We start from the raw sequence: 15249 nt of genomic DNA, 5'->3' as shown, positions 1-15249 counted from the left end.
TATGCCATTATGGGTTGAAGTTGCAGCTGAACAAGTGCAAGCTTCTGCAACTGGAGGTGAATTTTTGGGCGCTGCCGACTTGGGATTTTTTTTATTGGACTTTTAGTGATTTTAATTGTTCGGCTGAGCTCACTAGAACTTTTAGTTATCTTGTTTTTATATATTTAACTAATTATTGTCCCTGGCCATGGTATTTTCTTGTTGTTTTTTATGTTCAATAAACTATATTTTAGAAATGTAGTTTTTATATTCTCTACTCCCTGTGATCATTCACTGCTCTTCCCATTATAGAGGGGTTCACCTTCTCATAGACCCTCGTGACATACACATCAGCCGGAAGCTGACAAAGCATGAGCACAGGTACAGCACAGTGGAGAAGGACTGTCTGGCTATCAGGTGGGCTGTCGACTCCCTTCGTATTACCTCCTGGCACGCTTGTTCACCCTCTGTTCAGACCAAGCCCTGCTGCAGTGGCTCCACTGCATGAAGTATGCCAACACCTGGATCACCCAGTGGTATCTGGCTTTGTAGCCCTTCAAATTCAAGGTGGTCCATAGGCCAGGGGCAGTGGCCCATTTCTTCTCCCGCTCATCGGGAGGGGGTAGATTCACCTGGACGGGGAGGATAGTTTTCACTAGAGGTGTCCAAATGTATAGGCTGTGTCCTCCTGAGGATCCGGCCTTCGAGGTCTACGTGGGTCAGGTCCTCCAAAGGTCGGGAAGGTCGGAAATGAGCTGCTGTGAAATTGGACATCCTGATAATAATGAATTACAGTCGTCCAGCCTGGAAGTAATAAATGCATGAACTAGTTTTTCAGCGTCACTCTGAGACAGGATATTTCTAACTTTAGAGATGTTGCACAAATGGAAGAACGCAGTCTTACATACAGTTCGATGCAAAAGTTTGGGCAGCCTTGTGAAAAGTCATTATTTTCTTGTATAAATCGTTGGTTGTTACAATAAAAAATGTCAGTTAAATATATCATATAGGAGACACACACAGTGATATTTGAGAAGTGAAATGAAGTTTGTTGGATTTACAGAAAGTGTGCAACAATTGTTTAAACAAAATCAGGCAGGTCTCAACTTCATTTCACTTCTCAAATATCACTGTGTGTGTCTCCTATATGATATATTTAACTGACATTTTTTATTGTAACAACCAACGATTTATACAAGAAAATAATGACTTTTCACAAGGCTGCCCAAACTTTTGCATCCCACTGTATTTGTTTAATATGTGCGTTGAAGGACATGTCCTGGTCAAAAATGACTCCAAGGTTCCTCACAGCGTTACTGGAGGCCAAGGTAATGCCATCCAGAGTAAGAATCTGGTTAGATACCATATTTCTAAGATTTTCAGGGCCGAGTCCAATAACCTCAGTTTGATCTGAATTAAGAAGCAGAAAGTTAGCGGCCATCCAGGTCTTTATGTCTTTAAGACATTCCTGCAGTTTAACTCATTGGTGTGTGTTATCTGGCTTCATGGACAGATAGAGCTGGGTGTCATCTGCATAGCAGTGTAAATGTATGCTATGTCTTCTAATGATACTGCCTAAGGGAAGCATGTATAATGTAAACAGAATTGGTCCTAGCACTGAACCCTGTGGAACTCCATAATTAACCTCAGTGTGTGAAGAGGACTCTCCATTTACATGCACAAACTGGAGTCTATTAGATAGATATGATACAAACCACTGCAGTGCAGTACCTGTAATACCTACAGCATGTTCTAATCGCTCTAATAGGATATTATGGTCGACAGTATCGAACGCTGCACTAAAGTCTAGCAGGACAAGCACAGAGATGAGTCCACTATCAGAGGCCATAAGAAGATCATTTGTAACCTTCACTAAAGCTGTTTTGTAGGAATGGGGTCTAAAAGACCCGTTGATGTCAACGTGTCACATATCCTGACCTGTAACACAGAAACAGGAGTTTTGTTACTTTTTACTTTAAAAACATTTTCAATGTCAGTTTTTTAACAAACCATATTCCTAGATATTTAAAATAATCTATTCTTTCTATAGCATCCTCATATATCCTGGTGCAGCCACAACAACCTGGTGCTGAATGCCCAGAAGACAGTGGAGATTATTGTGGACTTCAGGAAGCACACAGCCCCACTCCCCCCCATCATCCTGACTGACACCCCCATCACCTCTGTGGACTCATTCCGCTTCCTGGGTACCACCATCACCCAGGACCTGAAGTGGGAGCCCACCATCACCTCCGTCATTAAGAAAGCCCAGCAGAGGATGTACTTCCTGAGGCAGCTGAAGAAATTCAACCTGCCAACACGGACGATGATGCAATTCTACACTGCAATCATCGAGTCCATCCTCACCTCCTCCATCACCGTGTGGTACGCTGGAGCCACTATCAGGGACAAACAGAGACTGCAGCGTGTTGTGCGCTCTGCTGAGAAGGTGATTGGCTGCAGACTCCCATCTCTGCAGGACCTGTACACCTCCAGGACACTGGGGCGTGCAGCTCGGATCACAGCTGACCCTTCTCACCCTGGACACAGTCTGTTTGACCTGCTCCCCTCAGGCAGGAGGCTCCGGTCCATTCGCACCAGAACCTCTCGCCATAAGAACAGTTTCTTCCCCTCTGCTGTTGGACACATGAACAATAACCATATGACTGTTCCCACCACTAACACATGACCCTACGCTGTGTCACTGCCTCATTCCATGTTTGGCACTGATCACCACCTGCACTCATGTATATATCATGTATATATCTATCTACTTAGCACTTTTAATTCTTATTCTCATTTTTATTTTCATGTCTATTTAAGCTTAATTTATAACAGTATTTATAACAGTATGTTTGCACTGAAGCACCGCAGCAATTTCCTAATGTTGTAAACCTGCTCAACATTTGGCAATAAAACCCTTTCTGATTCTGATTCTGATATAATTTCAGATTATTATGAGGATTTGAAGTATGATGATAATCTAATGCCTCCTCTAATCTTGCTTCTTCCCCTCCTCCAAATAAACCCATCATGTGCAAATACTGTGATACCCACAGACTCACCTGTACTGCTAAAAATATAATTGAGCATAATAGTAAATATCTATACTGCCTTGAAGAGTACTGTTTTCTACTTGATAATTTGAACTTAATTCTAACACTAAGAAATTTCTTATCCACCTATACATTTATACATTTTACTGTTGACACTCATCTGTTATTTTAATCAAAAATCCTTCTCTCCATAACATATCACATGCCTCCTCTGCATCTACACACAAAAGAACTTCCTGTTTCCTGTCCAGGTATTTGTAGTTTTTTGGGCAGTTGGTTAGGTTAGAATGAACCCTTGCATTTAGATATGGTGCTGGAGCAGGTACTGTCTTAACATTAGAAAACCAGCCACTCTCTACTACAACCAGAGAAAATGCTTAAAACATCACCCACTAGTGGAAAGGAAAAGATAAACATTTCTCTCCCATTTTCCACCCGGCTACATTAGAAATGTGAATGAAGTGATATTCGTCAGATGAGTACTCAAAGTGATTTCTAAGACACATTCACAGACACAGCTGGTGTAACATGGGATCGTTTTAATGATGACCTTTTCTGTCTTTCTTGCTGTGAATATACAGTTTTGGGAGCACAAACACACATCTGGGTCGTAAAGTCTTTATTAGGCACACCTGCTTGCACTCCACAGTACCAAACTATCTGCTCTATGTAATGACACGAGTCACACGGCCTGTTCTTTTCCTGTAACTATCGCAGCAGCAATCCCACCGCACAAATGGCGTAGTGTAGTTAGCCATAACGTTACAGAAGCTGTAGGTGGCAGTGTAGACGTTTGGGCCGAGTGTCTGAATTACCGAAGAAGAAGAAGAACAACCTTCCGGTTCGTCTTAACAGGCGTTACAAAACAAGCTGAGCTCGCAGCCCCGGCTTTTCTAATGCTTCGCAGCGAATGGGGTTTGATCAGTTCTGTAGCGTGGACAGGTCCGATCCCCTGTGGGTGAGTTACCTGTCACAGACTCCGTGTCTTTTCCTCTAGCTTTAAACTCTCGTAGCTGGCGTTGGCTGCCGGTGCCCGGTACGTGCTAATAGTAAGCCACGGCAGGTTGCGTGTTATTTAGTCACGTCGGACGCGCTTCTCTTATTAGAAGTTACAGCTGATCGTTGAGCCTCCGTTGGCCGTTTCACATGTTCTCTGATCTGAACATGGAAGGTTCGCAGTGGAACAAGTGTTCACCGAGCTCGTGTTTGTGTTGTTCCCTCTCGTTTCCTGGTCTGTAGGAACTCGTTGTCATCAGTCACAGTGCGAATGTTATGAAGTGTCCTGTGGTCTCTCTCCCACGCGTGGCACTGTGGTAGTGTGCTTAAAACCATTATTGAGGACATGTCAGAGCCTGCCGGTAATGAAGGACCTAAGGGTCTGACCTGAAGCTGGTTCTGGAACCAGGACTGCAGTGAAAAAGCAGCCAGTGCCCAAAGAGTGTGCAAGGCAATATAAGAGGTGGCCCAGGATCGATGTAGCAAAGCAGTCAGCACAGGTCCAGGGATGAGCCCCAGGCACATGGAGCTGGGTAGGACCTCACACACCAGCAGGCATGTAGTAGGTGCTAACAGCACACACTCACCTGAACTAGCTAACAGGGCGAGCAACTCGGATCATGAAGAATTCAAGTACAAGTGTGACATCATCAAACTGATTCCCTCCACAACATGGAAGCTCGTCCTGAGCGCTGCTCACAGTAACACCACAGGATGGAGTGTACCCCGGGGGTGGGGGCTGATACAGCAGATACAGAAACACCAAGTATCAGTATTTTGTTCAATAAAATAAAATGCTGTGGGAATACTACGGCCAGGAGGGCTCATCTCATGCACCGCTACTCTGAGATGACATTAACTGAGAAACTTAAACTCAACCAAAACAAGCATCCATCACGTAGCTTGACTGGTAGCTCAGGCACCGACAACAGCAACCATGGTGCGTCTACCAAACACATCCTACAGAACAGGAAGGTTTCTGAGGGGGAATAGCTGTGCATATAACAACCGTTATGATTTTACAGTGAATTGGTGTATTATCAGATAATGATTGGCTGTAATTAGTAACTTGAGCACATTCGATCTGTCTCCATCCTTTATTAGTTTCAGGTATGTGTTTGTGACTGGTGTGATCAAACTGAGGATTATGTTTAGTTGAAATAACAAAAATAAAAAGTTGCTGTTTATTAATATTTCACAGCTGATGACTTTGGTAGGCTATATTTTTGCCATGGGACTTGGCAGCAGCTGGTACGTAGGTCATGGTTTCTTTTGTTTGCTCGGGACATGAAGTCACCATACTTTGAAACTGCAGTCAGGTAATGGGTATCACAACACTGGTTGCCATCTCTCACTGTTTGCCGAACCTTTTACGTCAGGCTCCTGTCACATAACAGGGAGGGATTGATATCGGCTGTAGCAGGTAGTAGAGCAGGTCATCTACCAACTGGAAGGTTAGTGGTTTGATCCCAGTCTGCTTCATTCTGCATGTTGCAGGTTGCTCTCCGATGCATCCGTCGGAGTGTGAGTGTGTATGAATGTTAGTTAGATAGCACTAAAAACTAGTGCTGGTGTGATTGGGTGAAAGTGTAAAGCTTTGAGTGCTCAGAGTGGAAAAGCTCTGGGTCGATATCAGAAGCAGTCCATTTAGCATTACTGCCTCCAGGTAGGGACACTGAAAATAGCACTCCATCATTAAAGTATAATATAAACTCTATTATCTACTGTTGTGAATCCATTTCACAACATATTCTCACTTTGATTTGCTTTGGTCCAAACCAGAGTCATAAGTCCACTAGAGAGTAATGACAAGTTAGCCTCAAAAGGGAAGGGTCACTGGTGGTGGCCACAGACGTGCTTTTTATACTTCCTGCTCCTCTGCATCTCTCTCCAGCTCTTCGAGTTCATTAGACCTTATCCTAGCATCTCTACAGTTTTGAGATGCAGCAAACGTTCTTGCAGTGGCGCATACAGATGCCATCCTGGATGAGCTGGAATACATGTCATTGGGCTGTAGGTGTCATCTGGTAATAAAAATGGAGGAAAATCAGTCCCGTCTGCTGAGAAGAGGGCCGTGGTCTGTGTCCACCACCTACAAAACCTTTTTGGGAGTTGCCTTGTTATTGTCTGTTTAACTGAGTTTGTCTTATAGCAGGGGTGGGCAACTCCAGGCCTCGAGGGCTGCTGTCCTGCAGGTTTTAGATCAGATTTTAGGTCAACACACCTGAATCACATGATGAGTTCATTAGCAGGCCTCTGGAGAACTTCAGGACATGTTGAGGAGGTCATTTAGCCATTTAAATCAGCTGTGTTGGATCAAGGACACATCTAAAACCTGCAGGACACCGGCCCTCGAGGCCTGGAGTTGGACACCTGTCCTATACTGTGATGAGGTCTTCTTTTCATTTTCATTTTTGCAGCTGCATGTAGCAGTAAAATGCAACATTGTTGATCTAAATAAGACAAGAAAGCTATATGAATAACTCCAGGCCACACATAAGTAATGTGTGTCAGGAGTGTCTTTTCCTGCTGTTGTTAGATGTCTTCAGCCTTACTGTTCCTTTTCCAGGATTGGAACCGTACATGGTACACCGATAATCCCGACTTCACCCAGTGTTTCCAGAACACTGTCTTGGTGTGGCTGCCATGCTTCTACCTTTGGATATGTGCACCCTTTTACCTCGTCTACCTCCATACCCATGACCATGGATATATATGTATGAATCACCTCAACAAAGCCAAAACTGTGAGTTATGGGAGCCCGCTGTAGTAGTTTTCATCACTGCACTCATCTGTTCTGTCAGTGGAGCAAAGCAGAAACTCGTTCAAACACAAATGTTTGAAGATTCGAGTCATGATGCAATTCCAACTTCAAGAAAATGGGATGTTGTGGAAAACTGAATGAAATCATTTTATTCATTTATTCAGAAAAACAAATGTTTAAACTGAGGAAAAGGTACAATTAAAAAACAACAAGGTCATTTTGAATTTTTTTGGAAGTAACGCATCTCTTAAAAACGTCCATGTTTCCCGCTGTGTGGGATTCCCTCTTTTAAAAATAGTCCGCAGTCGTCTGGGAGCTGAGGCCTGTTGCTGGACTTTTGAATTCAGTCATTCAGGAGGGACTCAGAGCAGAGGCAGGTGAGGGGGTCCTGGTATCTGAATGCCTCGTGGGCCGCTCATAGTCCAGGGTTCTGGGCCTGTCCTAACCAGGAGGAAGGCTGGGGACAGTCGTGTTACTGGCCTGTTACCAGTTAACCTGACTGGTACCAAATGTTCCTACAGCTCTATGATATTAGTACCACGTTATATTGCTGCTATCACAGTCATAATGACATTATCTATTTTTTAATTGCGTGTTTTCACAGTTTAAACATTTGATGTTCTGCTACCCAAAGATGACATTATCAAGGATCACAGTTTAATCTAATCTAGCTGTTTTAATTACAGTGACTGAACAGTGTGTTTGTAGTTTCATTGGTTGGTTCCACTTGTCACTACAGTAACTGTGGGAGATGTCAGTCATATGTCTATAAACTAAATACCAAATGTATTTACCAACGAATCCAGGAGTGATTTCATCTGTTTCCACAGGCTGTTGGCTTTTTACTTTGGATTATCTGCTGGTCAGATGTCTTTTATTCTTTCTGGGAAAGGAGTCATGTGAGCAGCCCAGCACCTGTCCGCCTCGTCAGTCCGACCTTACTGGGCCTCACCATGGTGAGCGTCCAGCTGTCTCTACCGTCTCTTTACGGAGCTGAGAAAAGCTTACATGTATTTTGTTATTTAGGGTAGTCTTTCTTTTGTCACTTGACTCTTTAATATATGCTGTAAAAACTAAATGGACCATTTCTTTTAGTATATAAAATATGTGCTTGTGCCGCAGCTGTTGGCTGTCATGTTAATCCACTATGAGCGGATGAAGGGGGCTCAGTCATCAGGGGTGATGCTGATCTACTGGCTGCTGGCACTGCTGTGTGCCACTGTCACCTTCAGGTCAAAGGTCTTCCAGGCCTTGGAGCAGGTTAGTGCTCACTGAGCAGGACTCACTTTACTTACATGATGAGAAATAACTGGTTACTAATCGAACTGATGTTGCAGTAAATAAACAAAATAAGGTTGTTTGATTAAAAACATGCTCTTGTTGTGCAGCCTCAGACAGTGTGTGTGTGGAGGTACACCACCTTCTACATCTACTATGCTCTGCTGCTGATTGCTCTGTTCCTGTCCAGCCTGACCGACCAGCCACCCCTCTTTTCCCGGGAAGTTAAAGACTCTGTGAGGCTGCCTGACGAATCTCTCTTTCTTCCCTTGTCACTCATTTATACTCAGATTACTGTATTGCCATAAGTATTCGCTTACCCCTCCAAATCAGCTCGGCCTTTGTTCCTGGAACTCTTAATGCTTCAGGAAGCCACGACAGTTTGCACATTTTGATGCTCCCAACTTTGTGGGAACAGTTCGGGGATGGCCCCTTCCTGTTCCAGCGTGACTGTGCACCGGTCCATAAAGACCAGTGTGCAGGCCTGTCAGGTTCTTCCACACCAAACTCAGAGTCCCACCTCAACCCAGCAGAAGCCCTCTGGGATGAGTTAGCAGAGACTGTGAGCCGGACCTTCTCATCCATCGTCAGTGTCTGACCTTCAGGAACGACGGTCAAAGATTCCCATAAACACTCCAGAAGGGTTGAAGCTGTTAGAGCTGCTAACGGTGGGCCGACATCATATTAAACCTACGGATCGGGAATGTGATGTGTGGAGGGAGAAAGACGAATACTTTTGGTAGTACAGTGAAAGCATTGCTGCGTCTTCTGAGCCGTGGAAATCATTGTGTCTAACTGCTCGATGTTTGTCTGCAGAATCCGTGCCCTGAGCCTGGAGCGTCTTTCCTCTCCAGAATAACCTTCTGGTGGATCACCAGGTAGGAACACGCCGTTCCACTCCGGTGAACGTGCTCTTATTTCTGTGTAATAAAGCTGATGAACAAAATCTCACATTGGTCGGTATCATCTCTAAAGAAGGAGCTTGTTATTGATATTTAAGACAAGGCTGACGTCTTCTGTGTTGAAACTTCTGGTTTCTACATGGTCCTTTGGGGCTTTCTGGAAACGTTACTGCGCATTGAGCTTCTACATGTTTTGTTTTATCCTCCTACCTGTCCTAACCTCTCCACCAGAATGATGATGACAGGCTACAGGCGCCCACTGGAGGAGAAGGACCTGTGGTCTTTGAACGCTGAGGACTGCTCCCACAGAGTCGTCCCACAGTTGGTCAAACGCTGGAACACACAGTGCCAAAAATTTAAAAGGTCAGGAAAGGGATCAAACTTCTTTATACAAATGCAGATTGTTCGGGAAACATCCAGCCAGGTTAACTCTGCTTTCTCTTCACAGGTCAGAGGAGAAAATGCTGTACTCGTCCAAGCGAGTGCCCCACAGTGAAAACCCTCAGCGCCAAGCTGTGGAAGAGTCTGAGATCTTGATTCTGAGACCTCGAAAGAAAAATAAAGAGCCCTCACTGCTGTGGGCCTTGTGCCTCACGTTTGGGCCCTACTTCTTCATCTCCTGCATCTATAAATTAATCCAGGACATCCTAATGTTTGTTGGCCCTGAGATCCTGCGGTGAGGAAACTGTAGACCCTTTGATAAGATGACATTGAGTCGTTGATCTGTCTGAAGTTGCATCGTGCATTTATCATGCTCTAGAACTTTAATTGTTCAAACACATCAGAGCCCATCTGTTGCACTAAATATATCTCTGCCAGGACTGCTGTGCCTCAACAAACTCCTCCCACACAAGTTTTTGCTCAGCGCCAAGTCGAGCTCCGCTTGGCGCTCCGTACCCATCAATGGGCTACCCAAAGCTGATAGGACTCCACCTCCAGGTCTCACCGTCAGGTCCCCCTGTGGAGCACCCACTCAGTTACCCTAAGAAGGCTGGGTGCTCTGAACTGAACACAAAATCTAAGAGCTGCAAATGTGAACCAGCTGGTGAAAGACCAACATTTCATTAAATTATTGCCCCCGACAACCAGATATCTCTAATCAAACAGCATCTTGGTTCTCTCGGCTCATCTGTTCAGCTGAGCCTCAGGTACCTCGGTGTGATCTTTGGTTCTGCCATGTCCCTACAACAACACGCTCACAGTTAATTAGGAGCTGCCTTTTTCAGCTAAGAAACATCTCCAAACTGCGAACTTTGCTGTCTGAGTTAGAAAAGGTTATTCATGCTTTAATTTCTTCTCGCTTAGATTATTGTAACAGCCTTTTTCTGTGTTTGAGCAAAAGGAATCTTGAGCGTCTCCAGTTAGTCCAGAATGCTGCTGCAAGGCTTTTAACTAAGACACCAAAAAGAGAGCACGTTACACCAGTGTTACGCTCATTACACTGGCTTCCAGTACACTTCAGAATTCATTTTAAAATCTTGGTACTGACTTTTAAAGCTTTGACTTGTGATGCCCCTGCTTACATTTCTGATCTTTTAGAGCCCCACGCTCCCTCTCGCAGCCTGAGATCTTCTCATCAAAGGCTGTTGGTAGTCCCACGAACTCGTTTTAAGACCAGAGGAGACAGATGTTTAGAGCGGTGGCCCCCAGGCTGTGGAGTGCTCTCCCTCCATCTTTACTTTGACTTGACTGTATTTATTCTTTTAAAAAGCAGCTTAAGACTCATTTATTTAGATTAGCTTTTAATTAGATTTGTGCTGTGTGTTTGATTATTTTATGTATTTCTGTTTTATATTACTGTGAAGCACTTTGTGGTTTTATCCTGTGAAAAGTGCTGTAAAAATAAATGGATTTGATTACATGATGACTCTAAGTGTGAAGGTTGTGGTGACAGTGCGACGTGTTGCTTTGGGCTGCTCCGTGTTTTTCTGCTACACGAGTACACGATGCAGTTTCAATAAGGACCGAGGGGCAGGGTGCTTAATGTTCCTTTGTTTCCTGTTTCTCTGTAGACTGCTTATCCAGTTTGTCAATGACTCCAGCGCCCCCTCCTGGCAGGGCTACTTCTACGCTGCTCTGCTCTTCGTCTGCACCTCCGTGCAGTCACTCATCCTGCAGAAGTACTTTCATGTATGCTTTGTGTCAGGCATGCGCTTACGCACTGCAGTCATTGGAGCCGTCTATAGGAAGGTAACGGACAAACACAAGTGCTTCTTCAGAGCGATTTAGATTCTTCGTGATGAAGGTTGATAAATGTAACCATCTGACTGTTATTCTGTCCATCACTGGTTGCTGAAAAGCCTGTATCTCATCGCTTCATCTGCTCCTCAGGCCTTGGTCATCAGCAGCGCGGCACGGCGAACCTCTACAGTGGGAGAAATCGTCAACCTGATGTCAGTGGACGCGCAGCGCTTCATGGATCTCATCACATACATCAACATGATATGGTCTGCTCCTCTGCAGGTGGTCCTGGCCCTCTACTTTCTTTGGCAGGTCAGGTTAAGTAAACTAAACGTTAAATATATTTTTAAAATCAAATGTTTAATGCTGCTTACATACTTTCAATATAAAGAAAATAAACGTACTATTGTGTGTCGGCTCAGCTCATGAGGCTTGGGCAGCTGCGGAAGCCTGATTGTTCCAGATGATGTTTAATGTAATGCTTGTCAGTTACAGCTGGTTTCTCCTTTTCTAAAGTGCAACAAATCTGTTTTTAAAGTGCCGCTCTGCTTGTGGAAGGATGGTTCCACTAGTGTGAATAATGCCCCACAGGCTTGCACTGAAGCAGTTTGTTGTCGTGTGTGCAGAACCTGGGTCCGTCTGTGCTGGCTGGAGTGGCTGTGATGGTCCTCATGGTTCCTGTTAATGCTGTAATTGCAATGAAAACCAAAGCTTACCAGGTGGGACTTTAGTATTATTATCCCCACATCCTACACCCGTATACACCTTCCTTACATTTTCATGTTCTACTGTTATTATAACTATGGCTGGCTTTCAATCCTTCAGCCATGTGGTGGCCTTTCTGTGTGCAGCTTACATGTTCCCCATGCACGGTGCTCCTGCTTCATGCATCATTGGACGTATGTGTGAAAGTCTTTGTGTTAGCCCCATGACAGACTGGGAGCGGCTCCAGGGGGCATCTCGCCTGGGAACGCTAGGATAGGCTCTAGGCGCCACATGTACCCATGTACACATCCATGTCAGGCTTTACTGGAATTACCACATTTTCCAGTAAATAAGTTCCCAATACATACATTTGATAGAATTATACATTTCAGTGTTTCCCAGGCTTTAGAGGCACGGTTCATATTTCACATTAGAAAAATCCCGCAGCACTCCACCAAACAAAAATGTCAAAAACCATACGGATCATTCTTCCACCAAATATAGCAGAACTGGCTCGGTTTGTCCCAGTATACCTTTGTTGCTTCCTTCTGACCACTACTCATGCTAGGGCCTTCATCTGGGTCGAGTTTTCTCCAGGACCAGGTCAGACTGAACACTTTCTTTTTAAACATCGTCTCACAGCATGACTGTTATTTAAGTTCTTCTTCGTCTTCTTCTGCTTTTACTGCCGGTTGGCAACACATTTATTAGAGCAGGTGGTTGTACTGCCCTCTAGTGGAAGAGAACGTCATTGTTCTGCCCGTTACTCACGCCGTCGCTTAGAGTACCAATCAGGTGGAACCAGATAACCTCCACGGCACACCTACATGCCACGGCCCAGTGGTTGGGAAACACTGCGGTAGATGACGGGCCTCAAATCTGTGAAGCACTGTGTCGATGCACAGTTTGCTCTGGGTGGTCACCATGTCAATGCCAGTTCATTTCTGTTAAAGAGTGTGTGATAACGTGTCGAGTGACAGCAAGTACAGTGATTATTTTCATTTATACACACACACACGTTGTTAGCTGGTAGCTGTTTGTAGCACAGTGTTGTGTGTTTGTTGCAGGTGGCTCAGATGAAGAGTAAAGACAATCGCATTAAGCTGATGAATGAGATGCTGAATGGCATCAAAGTGCTGAAGCTGTATGCCTGGGAGCTGGCCTTCAAAGGAAAGGTGTCAGACATTCGTGAAAGTGAGCTGCGTGTCCTGAAAAAGGCTGCCTACCTGGGGGCGGTGTCCACCTTCACCTGGGTCTGTGCACCATTCCTTGTAAGTCTGACGGGGAAGAGAGCGACACACCACAGTGGACAAACATTACACACATCCAAAGAGCGGCTGCAGATCAGTTAAACCAAACACAGCACTTTGCTGTCATTAATGAAATTCTCATTGCCATGTCTTTTGCGTCACTGCACAGGTGGCCCTGTCAACCTTCGCTGTGTACGTGCTGATTGATGAACGAAACGTGCTGGACGCCCAGAAGGCCTTTGTGTCGCTGGCGCTCTTCAACATCCTGCGTTTTCCTCTCAACATGCTGCCGATGGTCATCAGTAGCATGGTGCAGGTGCGTGTCCCTCCGTCTTCTTCGCACACTCATCCCGTCACAAAGAAACCCACAAAGAAAGCTTCAGGTTTACCAAAACGTTAGATGGATACCAGTCTGTGCCAGTGCTCAAACTGGGATGGTAGGACTGGTATACATGAGCTTAAGGACCTTAAGTAAAAGCTTGGATGTTTTTGTTGTTGCATTAAAAGCTGTTGAGTGTGGGGCGTGTAGTACCAACCATCACAAGGATGTTTTGATGGATGTAATCCAGGTAAGGAGACCCAGGAAGGTGACCATGTGGCTCTGCTTCCTCCTACTGTACAAAAGTGAAGCGGTTTACGGGGCAACCATATCAGGTTTGCAGTGACATAAACAACTGGTTTACAACCATTCCGCCCAGTCTGCAGCCTGCTAACACGAACGCTTGACTGGGTTTCCAGGTGTGGTTTGGTTGTAATGCTACGTTGTAGCTTGCTACACTAAAACAAACATGATGCTGTTGTAGTCAGTAATGCTGTTTAGTGTATGTAAGAATATAACATGGATATTAAAGCTTTGACACAGTCACGACTAGCTAAGCAGCACAGAGGGCGACTGAGCTCTCAGCTCTGCATGGTCCCGTGTTTGTCATGACAGTGGAGGAAGTGTGTTTTCCAGCTCTCTAACTGGTTCCTGTTTGTCAGGAAGTGCTGATGGACGTCCAAAGGTCAGAGTTTCAAAGGACTGATGGTGGAGGTCACAATATGTGCTCCCCTGTTCCAGGTGGGTGAGGGCAGCGTGTGTGGCTCTCTTCCTTCTATAGGCCAATGAGAGGAGGGGTCAGGCGTTGGTGCAACATGAAACTGTTGATTTCCTGTGGCTGCTTCAGAGGTTGAAGATGGTGGAGCACATGCTCTGAGAACACCACCTGGAATGCCGACTGGTCCGGGAGCTTTGTGTGGGTTGACCTTTTCAAAGGATAATGTCCCATCAGCAGCCTGACTGCCCTCTCCAGGCATGAAACGTCTTCCTTAGCATAGCTCATCTGAACACTGTTTTCCTTTCATAGTCAGGGATCCAGCAGAGCTGCTTGGGGTCATAGAAGCTGGACTCCACTTTATCCTCGTAGTTCCTCCTGGGCTTTCCCATGGAACCAGAGGTCATACCTGGCTGCTTTTTAAACTTCAGAGTTGTCGGAGTTTAGGCAGAGGTTAGCACACCTGCCACCATTTACCCAGGGTTTCCAGTAGATGTCTAAGACCTGTCCTGTAAGACCTCCTCAGCTTCAGTTTCCTGTTCCTGAACCTGAAAACGGCTTTTTTTCCTTTCTGTTTGAGTCTTGAGTCAGGCAGCAGCAGTGTGGAAGCGTGGTCTTCCTCCCCAAAGGCAGGGTGGGGAGGGTTTGTGACACGCTGGTAGCATTTTCATACCTCTGGGTTTAGAGTTCTCTAAGCCAATGACAATGATGTACAGTTCATCCAGGGCCTATCAGCTCGTGGGGGACGTGTTGAGGAGAACTGAGGTGAATGCTGAGATCATTAATGTAGACTCTGTACATCAACATCCAGCTCACAGGTCCATTCAATTTTATTTATATGGCTCCAAATCTCAACAGCAGTCGCCTCAAGGCGCTTTATATTGTACAGTACAAACCCCTCCCCTGTAACACCTGTCCGTGAGCCTGCCCAGTGTGAGGAGGCTGCTCCGCCCAGCACCATGTGCACAAACCAAAGCCCAGGGGCAGAGCACAGTGTCCATGATATGATGACGTGTTAGCGTCACATCTCGCTGTTCCTGCACATGATTTAAATACGACTCCATGATTTGATCCAAATGATGAGATAGACTTTGCACTGGCTCC

At 45.3% G+C, this 15249-nt stretch overlaps 1 protein-coding gene across 3 annotated transcripts in view; it reads left to right on the top strand.

Moving 5' to 3' along the window:
* Positions 1 to 3851: 3851 nt before the first annotated feature.
* abcc1 (ATP binding cassette subfamily C member 1 (ABCC1 blood group)) overlaps positions 3852 to 15249 on the top strand; it is a 31687-nt gene continuing 20289 nt past the window's right edge. For all 3 annotated transcript variants that reach the window (XM_085453053.1, XM_085453052.1, XM_085453054.1), the window contains exons 1-13: positions 3852 to 3993; positions 6601 to 6777; positions 7626 to 7751; positions 7918 to 8055; positions 8184 to 8309; positions 8890 to 8951; positions 9207 to 9338; positions 9424 to 9651; positions 10988 to 11165; positions 11307 to 11468; positions 11783 to 11875; positions 12929 to 13132; positions 13281 to 13427. In XM_085453053.1, the coding sequence (XP_085309179.1) occupies positions 3946 to 3993; positions 6601 to 6777; positions 7626 to 7751; positions 7918 to 8055; positions 8184 to 8309; positions 8890 to 8951; positions 9207 to 9338; positions 9424 to 9651; positions 10988 to 11165; positions 11307 to 11468; positions 11783 to 11875; positions 12929 to 13132; positions 13281 to 13427 (1821 nt within the window). In that variant the 5' untranslated portion in view covers positions 3852 to 3945. The remainder of the gene's footprint in view (positions 3994 to 6600; positions 6778 to 7625; positions 7752 to 7917; positions 8056 to 8183; positions 8310 to 8889; positions 8952 to 9206; positions 9339 to 9423; positions 9652 to 10987; positions 11166 to 11306; positions 11469 to 11782; positions 11876 to 12928; positions 13133 to 13280; positions 13428 to 15249) is intronic.

Source organism: Copadichromis virginalis, linkage group LG4 (assembly GCF_057382275.1).
Source record: "Copadichromis virginalis isolate Kocher_CV1m ecotype Utaka linkage group LG4, C_Virginalis_male_GT1.1, whole genome shotgun sequence".
Lineage (NCBI taxonomy): Eukaryota > Metazoa > Chordata > Actinopteri > Cichliformes > Cichlidae > Copadichromis > Copadichromis virginalis.
The sequence above is the reverse complement of the archived record's forward strand: the minus strand, read 5'-3'. Positions and strand labels throughout refer to the sequence as shown.